Source organism: Erinaceus europaeus, unplaced genomic scaffold (genome assembly GCF_950295315.1).
Source record: "Erinaceus europaeus unplaced genomic scaffold, mEriEur2.1 scaffold_763, whole genome shotgun sequence".
Lineage (NCBI taxonomy): Eukaryota > Metazoa > Chordata > Mammalia > Eulipotyphla > Erinaceidae > Erinaceus > Erinaceus europaeus.
In genome coordinates this window covers 40811-52248 of record NW_026647901.1, presented here as the reverse complement: position 1 = coordinate 52248, position 11438 = coordinate 40811, and the positions used below count along the sequence as shown (strand labels likewise).

General features: G+C 36.8%; 1 protein-coding gene across 1 annotated transcript; it reads right to left on the bottom strand.

Moving 5' to 3' along the window:
- Positions 1–1098: 1098 nt before the first annotated feature.
- On the bottom strand, positions 1099–7235 carry FGL2 (fibrinogen like 2). Its single transcript, XM_007530799.3, has 2 exons — positions 6539–7235; positions 1099–3988 (listed from the first exon to the last, which is right to left on the bottom strand). Exons 1-2 carry the CDS (start codon positions 7149–7151, stop codon positions 3282–3284), a joined length of 1320 nt encoding a protein of 439 aa, XP_007530861.1. The 5' UTR covers positions 7152–7235; the 3' UTR covers positions 1099–3281.
- Between the last annotated feature and the right edge of the window lie 4203 nt (positions 7236–11438).

Below are 11438 nucleotides of genomic sequence, written 5' to 3'. Positions count from 1 at the left end.
TCCTTCTCTTTGCCCTCCTATCTCTGTCTCTGTTTCTCTGTCTCTATCAGAAAAAAACTGATCCCTACTGATAATCCTGATGAAAAAGCAAAAACAAGCAAACAGACAAAAAATTTTGGTTGGGTAACCATTCAAAACTAAGGACCAGAGATGATGTTACTAGGATAACTTTCATGCTCTGCATACTTAAGTTGTTTATTGGATGAATGTATCATTACTTCCGCTGGAATTGCACTGCTTATCAAAAATCATTTTCTTTTAAAAATAGTTATTTATATATATATTAATTATTTATTTAAGAAATGAGACATTAACAAAACCGTAGGATAAGAGGGATACGGCTCCACACAATTCCCACAACCCGATCTCCATATCCCATCCCTGCCCTGATAGCCTTCCCATTCTCTATCTCTCTGGGAGTATGGATCCAGGGTCGTTGTGGGTTGCAGAAGGTGGAAGGTCTGGCTTCTGTAATTGCTTCCCCACTGAACATGGGCGTTGACTGGTCGACCCATACTCCCAGTCTGCCTCTCTTTTTATTTTAATGAGAGGCCAGAGCACTGCTCAGCTCTGGCCTGTGGTGGTGCTGGTGATTGAACCTGGGGCCTTTGGGGCCTCAAGCATGAAAGTCTGCTGCACTACCAATGTGACAGCTCTACATCCCAAAACTTTTTTTTCCAGTGTCAAGAGAATCACTGTCAATTGAAATTTCTAAAAACATAATACAATATTATCAATATTTTTAAAGAACAATAAAGCTCTGAAATTAAATCTTAAGATAACAAATATTAGCCATTAAAATGTAACCAATAGGAGCTGACCAGGTAGAGCACACACTACTATACACAAAGACCTCATTTTGAGCACTCTGCACCGCACAGAAGCACCATGCATGGCACTGGGGGATGTTTTATGAATGGTGGAGTGGTGCTGTGGTGTCTCTTCTCTTTCTCTACCTCTTTTACTCTTTATTCCTCACTTCCTTTCTGTTTCCATTTAAAATTTAAAAGAGAGAGAGTCTAGTAGGAGTGCTAGAATCACATAAATTCAAAGTGCTGGTAACTTCCACCCCCATCTCCCCTCAAATGGAACCAGAACAACATTAAAATGATTTATTTGTTAATAGTCAATAAACATCAATGAACAATAGCATGTATCAGTGGCATGTATTATGGCAATAGATGCAGAGTTAACCTATTTCAATCATCATGTTATGAACCGTCCAAGTCCAAAATACATTTTGTACTAACACGAAATGATTTTGAAAAGAATCTTTATGTTACAAAATTTTTATTAGAAAAGCACCATTAAAGTATAATGGAAAATGAAAAAAAAGATGATTTGCAATAAGGTGGAATGGTAGGAAGATAAATTTTTGAGTATCTACATGAATTCATGAATTATCAGATTTTCCTGAAATGATATCTAGTGGACACTCTGTGTATGAGCACTTTTTATTTAGAACAGTATTTTAAGGTTTTTATCTTTAAAACCTTAAAATACTGTATAGAAATACAGTTGAGCTTATATATACTTAACAATTACATAGTATATGACACTTATCTAAAATACATTGTATATTATCAAAACATTCTTAGTCCTTTTTAAATAACAGAAAATAAAGAAATAAAGAGTAATTATACACAGCTGATACCTGTTAAGTATATATGTAACCTTCAAAATCTACAGTAATACTGTTTGGCATTTTCATTACCACTTAATTCTGTCAGCATTTCTTTGCTTTTAACATTGTAAGAGCATTATTAATAGCTTGGTATCATTACATTTACCCCAAAACTTTGCATATTGTATACTTCAAAAATACTATTTTGCTTCTTTTTGATTACAGTGTTTTCTAATGACAATATTTGGAAAAGTAACTTCTATAGCATACTATCAATAATTTTCAAATAAAATAAGTAAAAATACATCTATGTGAATATATTTTTTAATTAATTCCTATATTAGAAAAGAATACTAGAAATTGATATTGGATGTGCTTCTGTGATTCACATGTGATATATATTATTATGATATATTATTTCAAATTTTATTCTAGAAACTATTCCCAAATGTGCAGCAGAATATTGATGTTCTTTGTGAACTTACCCTTTTCAAAGGGGTGAAAATTACATTCTCCTTATGTATTTTTTAGTATGACATCTTGCATTCGAAAATCAATTATGAAAGTTTCAGGTACCTTTGGTTGGTTAAGGAATGAACATCTGTATTTGAATCTTCTGATAGTAAACTAAGCAAGAGACTAGTTACAGTTAAAACATACAATATTTGAATACTGTTCTATTTATTTCAAAATTCAATTTTTATAAATCTATCTGTCATATAAAACAGCCTTCTAAGAAGTGAATTATATCATTACTTTGGATATAAAATTGGAATTTTATATTATAGCATACTATAGTCTGTAAATAAATGTTTTGTTCCCTACGTAGGCCAAATCTACTGCTCCAGAAGAAAATCTCCCAGTAGTCAATTAAGTACAGTAGTACACAACCTTAAATCATTCATGATTATGCATACAAAACAGCAAAAGATTATTTTTAAATTAATGCAGTTTTCACCATCAACCATCTAAAGTTATCAGCTGTAAGTGGGTTACATTTAAACCCTGCTCTTTAAGAATTAATTATCATTCTGAATGCGTTTAGGAATGATGTGATACTACCACTTTTTAAATGTCAAATATTTTATACTTCATGAATTATCTATAAATATGTTTATTTATATGTATGTCCCTTTGTCTGGAAACTAAAATCTTGTAAGGTCTTTCTGAAACAAAATAAATGTCACACATTGAGTATGTTCATCTCAAAATGAGCATTAAGGTATTCAGAGACGATTAACTTTACAGTCAGCATGCAGTGCTATCCCTTCAGAACTGTTTAAATCTTAGCCAATATACAGATCATTTGTATGAAATATAGACTGTTGAATAAACTGTTATATTTATTATAGCATGTAATGCAATAGAAGACTTTTTGATTAATAAAAATTAAGATAATTATAAACTTAATGCATAAAATTCAGCATTTCTTCTTTCTGGCAACTGATAACTTAGACAACAGTGTTTAATAGCAATAAAAGACTCATTTAATGTGTATAACTTTTGGCTCTATTTCAAATGCAGTACAGCATAAGAACACATTGTTCAGAATGAAATTTTTAGTCATGGAAAAGGAATATGAAACATATTCCAAAGTGCTGATGAACTTAATTGCCCTACTACATAATAAATGCCCAGAAGAATGAATATTAGTGACTTATGGTGTAAAGTGTTTGGGTCTGATCATCATTTTGGCCTCTTTGAAGGAGGACTTATAACCACCAGGTTGTGCCTCATTCACACCAGGCCAGGTACCCCAGAAAATCCCATTACGAATACCTCTGTAGTTTTGGTGGTAGTATTTGCCATTTAAGTTTGCAGACAAGCATGCATCAAACCACCAGCCTGAACTATAGTAAAGCCCACAGTTCCCAGAGGGGTAGCGATCATTGTCTCTATCTGGGGTGGTGAAAAACTTCATGTCATGATTGTAATGTTTACTGAAATGTAAGGCATCTCCTGCTGTGCCATTATAATTGCCAATATGTAGTCGGTATTTGAGAAACTCGTTGGCCACATAAAATTGATCATACAAGGCATAGAGCTTGACACCATTAAAGTCTTCAAGGTCTATTCTTAAAATCATGTCTTTACTTTTGGTCAATAGATGAATTTTTTCATTCCCCAGCCAAAATTCTCTTCTGAGGTTGCCAAAACCTGCTTTATAGTCTTGCCATGTTCTTGTGAAGTTGATGCTTCCATCCAGACGTGCCTGCAGCACTGTCCAGCCTCCCCCCATGGTTTCCATGTCACAGTAAACTTCAAAGCTACTGTATTTGTAATCTGGTGTGACTCTGTAGATCTCACTACTTCTTTTGCCTATTGTATAGTAGTCAGAGCAATCTTTATATATCAGATGTTGAACTAAAAAGGGAAGAAAAAAGCATTACATTTTGTTAATATAAACTATGCATTTTAAGAATTCTTTATATACTTGAAAACATACTTCAACCCGATCAATCACTGGTGAAATGCTCTTGCTCTCCTAAATTTAGCTTTGAACCTGTTTAGCAAGTGCTTGTTAAGGTCTCAGAAGGTATTATAAAGGTATTATTAAAGTTATTATTATTATTAAGGTATTATAAAGCAGACAAGGCTCTCCAACATATACATAGTTAGTAATGACATTGGTAATTGACAAACAAGCAAGATGAATAATAATGAAAGTAATGATTTTAGTAATTAAAAAACTTAGTTGCCATCAGGGTTATTGGTGAGGCTTGGCGCTTGTACCATGAATACACTGTCCCATGGCCTGCCCCCCTTTTTTATAGAGAGAAATTGAGAGGGAGCGGGGGGCAGAGATTGGTGTAGAGTGGAAGAGAAAGAGAGACATCTGAAGAACTGACTTCTTACTTATGAAGCTTCCTCCCTGCAGGTGGGAACCAGGGGATTGAACCTGGTTCAGTGCATTAACTTTAGAACATGGAAACCTGTGTGCTCTACTGGGTACACCACCTCTCTGCCCCATAATTAAGTAATATTTAGCAAGACAATATGTTATAGGCATTCTGCCAAGGACTTGATCACATTTTTCACTTTTTAAAAAAAATATATATTTATTACTTCCTTTTGTTGCCCACCTGCGCTTAACCCGCGGTGCTACCACCTGACTCCTACATTTTTCACTTTTAATCTGCATGTATGACAGAGATATTACTACCAGTGCAGTGGTTTTCCCAAGTTCACAGAAATCTTAAGTGGCAGATCCAGCACAGATCTAGCCACCTGCAGAACCTGTTCTGGTGACTACTACATTCCTTGCTTCTGAAAGTCAAGTAAATACAACTCTCCTGAAAATGCATTTTATTCTACAGAGGAAGAATAGTTTTCTATTTACTTTCACCTAAAGGGAATGATAACTTCCACTGTCAAAGATTTTTATGGAGTATGTTCCAAACGATTAAAACTGTAATATACAGCATTAGTCATACAATCATTTATTTTACTTGCTTGACAATTAAAAATACTTTTCTTCAATGATGTGCCAATATTCTTATTTTTATTATCTAAGAAACTAGCCACTTTTTCACATATCTAATTTCCTTTATTTAAAAAAAAAGTGGCAGATGATTATGTTCAGAATAAGTGAATAATCACTTAACATGGTTCTGTAAGAACCTAATACAAATACTCCCAGATTATTTTTATTAAAATTTGTACCAGATAATACTATTCTGAGGCAAAAAAAAGTTTGGTTCTATGTATCTAGAACTTAAAATATTATTTACTTCTCCCCCAAATTTTAATGAAAAAACAGATAACAGTGTCTTGTTAGTACCACTGTGAGTTGCCATGCAGTGTCAAATTATGTTCAGGAGTGGCATTTGAGTTGTTAACCTTGTGATATTCAGGGTAAATTCAGGGTAAATTCAGGTACAAGCAACCAATAACAGTTGCAGCTATGGTCTTTAAAATGTCACCTGTTTTTCACTGATAAATGCCCTGAAGACAGGGCATGTGTTTGTTCCGAGTGAATGTGGCCCCTGCCCCAGGTATCACATCCCTTTATTTCACAGTCATGGTAAATGGCAGTCCTAATTTAGAGATGACTTTCCAAAGTATTGAACATAACAAGACTATTAGTTGATATAGTCCCAGAAACACATATGGAAATTTAAGAGTTTGGGTGAATCATTGCCACAACTAGCAAAGCAGTTCATGGGCAGAGGAGGCAGTTAAGTTTATTGTATTTAACATATATAATCTAATTAATTTAAATTGGAAGGATGAGTTCTAGTTTTAAATGTTTTGACTTTATTTAAGTGAAAACTTAAAATAAAAAAGAAAGTTATGATTCTCTTAGTGGCATCCTTAAACTGTCTCCTTAAAATGTTTTTTGTGCTACTAGCAAAAACTTTTCATATACATAAAGCCAATTGCTGCAGTTGTCCCATCTATGATTTCTCCTGTTTTCACTAGATAGCCAGGACCCTAAATTGCATGTTGCTTACTAAAATCTTTCAAAGATCTTTTGTTGCCTCCTAAAAAGGGATAGTCACTGGACCATAAGGAATGGCTTTCCAGTTAACAAGTAGGACAGCTGCAAATGCATCTTCATCTCTACTGTTTTCAAACACTTCATTGAGGAGATAAATGAATTAACTATATTGACACATTTGGAAACTCTTCTGTCCCTACTTCTGTTTGTGTGTAACTGTAGCATCAGTAAGTAAGATCCTAGGAAGTGAAAGTATCTTCCAGTGGACAGAACTATGCTTTTTTTTGTAATGAGATCCTCTATCATTTTGTGTTTATATTTGCAAAGAATTTTTTTCTCTGTACTACCTTAGTGAACAAATGTCTTAATTTGAGTGTCTATTTAACTTATTTGCTTAGTTGAATGGTTATAAGATATTGTCTAACTGTATAAGATTCAGGTACGAATGATAAGAAAACATCGTTTATACATACCTGGACCCGGCTGTGTATTTTCTTGATTGGGACATTTAAAGCATTTGCCATCCAAACTATTGACCATAAATGTTAGATTTGCTATCTTGCTGTCAACATAGTTCTCTATGTTGTTCATATTTACAAGGTTCAGCTTTTCCAGGCGACCTTGGAGTACACCGATTTCCTCCTTTGCATTCTTTAGGTCAGAGGACAGCTTATTAACCTCGCTCTCTAATTCTCTAACCCGGTTGTCATCAGTCTCTTCTAGGGCTCCTGTGTTAGGTGACAACAATCCATTTCTGCCAGGGTCTTGGTTCTCGTCTGCCTGCAATTTGCAGTCTTGGCAAGATTTCCTCAGGCTATATACGATTTCCTTGAGATTCTGGACTTCTTTGAACACCTCCTCAATCCTGCTGAACTGCTTTGGGAGCTGAATTGTGAGCGGGGGCAGGTTCACCTGGTAGGGGCATTCGCCGTCCTCCTCGCATTTCCCTCTGCTTTCCAGTCTGACCGGGCATGAGTCCTTGGCTGTTTCATCTTTAATTTCCTCTGTGTCATTCTTTGCCGCCACCAAAAAGCCATAAGCAGCAAAGACCACGGAGCTCAGCCAATACCAGTTCGCTAGCTTCATCTTAGCGGTGGCGCTCAGCGGGCTAGGGAAGTGCACAGGGCTGGGGCTTTTTCAAGACCTGCTGCTCCCTGCCTGAGTCAGACTTTTCTGTGTTCTCAGAAAAGGGCGGGAGCATTTGCATCACAAGTTTCAGAAACGCAGAGGAAGAGGATATCTCCCTCAACGAGAAAGTAGTTTAGGCAAATTAGTCTGCGTTGGGATCACTGCAGTTAGTAGATATTTCACTTTCATCATTTATTACACAAAGCAGAAGAAAAAACTTGAATTCCAAAATAATAATATTTGAAGAGAGCCAGTTAGTCACATTTAACTCCCAAGAAAAACTAGTCTTTAAAGCTAGAAATTAATATGTGAACACAGCAGAAATGTTAAAATGTTAGCCTGGCTTCTTGTATCTCTTCAACATCCCTGCTTCATTTCAGCCAGACAGTTGTATTTATGTTCTCTAAATATGCCAGGCTCACTTCATACTTCCAGAAATGTATCCACTCTATATGTAATATTCAAGTAGTCTGAAATCTACTCCAGGACTGCCCCTTAGTGATATATATATAGTTTGTTGATTTTACTGAGTCTTAGCTTTGTGACTGAAGGAAGATTTTGGTTATAGAAGAAAGATACTTAAAAAAAAGAAAAAGAGGGGGTCGGGCGGTGGCGCAGTGGGTTAAGCGCACGTGGCACAAAGCGCCAGGACCGGCGTAAGGATTCCGGTTCGAGCCCCCGGCTCCCCACCTGCAGGGGAGTCGCTTCACAGGCGGTGAAGCAGGTCTGCAGGTTGTCTATCTTTCTCTCCCCCTCTCTGTCTTCCCCCTCCTCTCTCTATTTCTCTCTGTCCTATCCAACAACTATGACAACAGTAAAACAACAAGGGCAACAAAAGGGAATAAATAAAAAAAAATAAAATGAGTTTTAAAAAATATTTTAAAAAGAAAAAGAAAAAGAAAAACTGGGAGTAGAGAGGTAGCCTAGCGAGTTAAGCACACATGGCCTGAAGCACAAGGACCAGCGAGCGGTTCAAGCCCCTGCTCCCCACCTGCAGGGGAGTTGCTTCACAGGCAGTGAAGCAGGTCTGCAGGTGTCTCTCTTTCTCTCCCCCTCTCTGTCTTCCCCTCCTCTCTCCATTTCTCTCTGTCCTGTCTAACAACAATGAAATCAACAACAACAATAATGAATACAACAACAAAAAACAACAAGGGCAACAAAAGGGAAAAATAAATAAATATAAAAAAAACTTCGGAATGCTTGAGGAAAAAAGTTCAGTGTATAAATGTAACACACTTTTAAAAATTAAGTGTTTTTTTAATTTCTTTATTGAGGAATTAATGTTTTACATTCGACAGTAAATACAATAGTTTGTACATGCATAACATTTCCATATAACAATACAACCCCCCACTAGGTCCTCTGTCATCTTTCTTGGACCTGTATTATCTCCCCCTACCAGCCCCAGAGTCTTTTACTTTGGTGCAATACGCCAATTCCAGTTCAGATTCTACTTGTGTTTGCTCTTCTGATCTTGTTTTTCAACTTCTGCCTGAGAGTGAGATCATCCCATATTTATCCTTCTGTTTCTGACTTATTTCATTTAACATGAATTTTTCAAGGTCCATCAAAGTTCAGCTGAAAACGGTGAAGTCACCATTTTTTATAGCTGAGTAGTATTCCATTGTGTATATATACCACAACTTGCTCAGCCACTCATCTGTTGTTGGACACCTGGGTTGCTTCCAGGTTTTGGCTATTACAAATTGTGCTGCCAAGAACATATATGTACACAGATCTTTTTGGATGGGTGTGTTGGGTTCTTTAGGATATATCCCCAGGAGAGGAATTGCAGGGTCATAGGGTAGGTCCATTTCTAGCCTTCTGAGAGTTCTCCAGACTGTTCTCCACAGAGGTTGGACCAATTGACATTCCCACCAGCAGTGTAGGAGGGTTCCTTTGACCTCACACCCTCTCCAGCATTTGCTGCTGTTACCTTTTCTGATGTATGACATTCTCACAGGAGTGAAGTGGTATCTCATTGTTGTCTTTATTTGTATTTCTCTGACAATAAAGACTTGGAACATTTTTTCATGTGTTTCTCAGCCTTTTGGATCAAATTTTCTGTGGTGAATATTCTGTCCATATTCTCCCCCAAAAAAATAGGTATTTAATTTTCTAATCTCATTTCTCTTTAGTCATTTTTTAAGCTTTACACTTTTATTATGAGAAATGATTATATAATTTTAAAAAATTATAAAATATTGAAGTAGAAATATATAGGTAGTAATAATTTTAGCTTAAGATATATTGGGCTGTTGGAAAAGTTATGATGCATTTTTTTCTGATTTTCTGTGCAAAAATGTGTCCTGACTTATTTGACAGCCCAGTTTATAGTGTCTTTGATGAACTAAAGTATGCATTCATATCTTTAGCCAGTCAAGCACTTACTAAGAATTGTCTGTGTGCTTAGCATCATGCATATAGAAGATATATGCATTGCTTTTCCATTAACTCTTAATTTCATTTGCTCATCCATTTATTTGTCATGTATTCACTGAATATTTTCATAATATAATACACAAAGGGGTCAAATCAAACAAAAATTCCTTTTTCTTCTTTGGAAGGGATATTGAGAGCTTGTATTTTCTTCATGTTGGACTTTCAAGTGAAACTACAAATCTGTATATTTGCTTGCTTGTTTTTCTGAGTACTGCTCGGCTCTGGCTTATCATGGTGTTGGAGTTAGAACCTCAGGCATTAAAGTTGTTCGAATACCATTAAGCTGTCTCTCCAGCCCTCACAAGCACTTTTTTAAGTCTAACAGAAATATGATTTTCTAACTCTTACAGTGGTTTTTTTGTTTCATCTTTTTTGACAGAGAGACCTGTTTTCCAGATATTGCTGCTTAGCTTAGTTCATGGGTAAAGAATACCCCACCTAGCCATGGGTCTGTGAGATAACTACACCTAAAAAGCTTGGCTGTACAGTGGGACTTGCTCCTTTACTCTGATAACCTATTTTTAAAATCCCCAATAAAGACAGAATTGCTTTATTAATCAGTGCTTAAGTGAGTGTCTTTCTTTTTCCTTTCTTTCTTTCTTTTTTTTTTTTAAGCTAGAACCTAGCACATGCAGGGTTTCATACTCCACTTTCATTCAGATACATATACACATGAAGAGGTGAGACTTCCCAGCACCAAAACTCCCCAGATGCTATGACACTCCTGTGTGGTGCCAGGACTCAAATCCATACTGCTCTTATAGCAAGGTCCAGTGGACTACTTAGATTAGTTCTTTTTTTGTTTGTTTTTAAAGATTTTTAAAAGTATTTATTTTGTTTTCCTTTTTTAAAATCATTGTAGTTATTATTGCTGTCATCGTTGTTGCATAGGACAGAGAGAAATGGAGAGAGGAGGGGAAGACAGAGAGAGGGAGAGAAAGATAGACACCTGCAGACCTGCTTCACTGCCTGTGAAGCGACTCTCCTGCAGGTGGGGAGCCGGGGCCTGTAACCAGGATCCTTACACTGGTCCTTGTGCTTTGTGCCACGTGCGCTTAACCCTATGCTCTACCGACCAACTCCCTCCATTAGTTCTTAAACATCATTTAGGGGGTGATGACGAATCCACTGAACACACACATTACTGTGCGCAAAGACATGAGTTCGGGCCTCTGGTCCCCACCTTCAGGGCTGCAGATGTCTCTCTCTTTCTCTCTCTACCTTTCCCTTCCTTCAATTTCTTTCTGTCCTATAAAAAAAAATGTAAAAGGAGTGGGGCTGGTGGGTGGGGCGGGCAGAATAGCCACTGGGAGAGATGGATTTGTTGTGCAAGTACTGAGCCCCAGTGATAACCTTGGTGTTAAATAAATAACTTCATACAAGGCAGACACTACCTGTGACATGAAAAGGCTCAACTCATCTACTGAGTTTATTACCCATAGAGGCAGATTTTTTTGAAAGTAACTGTTTCTTATTTATTTATTTATTCCCTTTTATTGCCCTGGTTTTGTTGTTGTAATTATTATTGTTGTTATTGATGTTGTCATGTTGGATAGGACAGAGAGAAATGGAGAGAGGAGGGGAAGACAGAGACAGGGAGAGAAAGACAGACACCTGCAGACCTGCTTCACCATTTGTGAAGCTACTCCCCTGCAGGTGGGGAGCGGAGGGCTAGAACCAGGATCCTGGTGCAGGTCCTTGCACTTTGCCCCACGTGCGCTTAACCTGCTGCACTACCCCCCGACTCCCAGGTGCAGATATTTTTTTGCCACAATTGTGCAAAAGCTTTCACAAATGCCAGCT

Excerpts from the sequence above, each read along its gene's own strand:
- FGL2 (XM_007530799.3), bottom strand. The coding sequence starts at position 7,151 with ATGAAGCTAGCGAACTGGTATTGGCTGAGCTCCGTGGTCTTTGCTGCT. Across the intron at positions 3,989-6,538 it reads AAATACACAGCCGGGTCCAG|TTCAACATCTGATATATAAA; the intron begins GTATGTATAAAC and ends TTCCCTTTTTAG.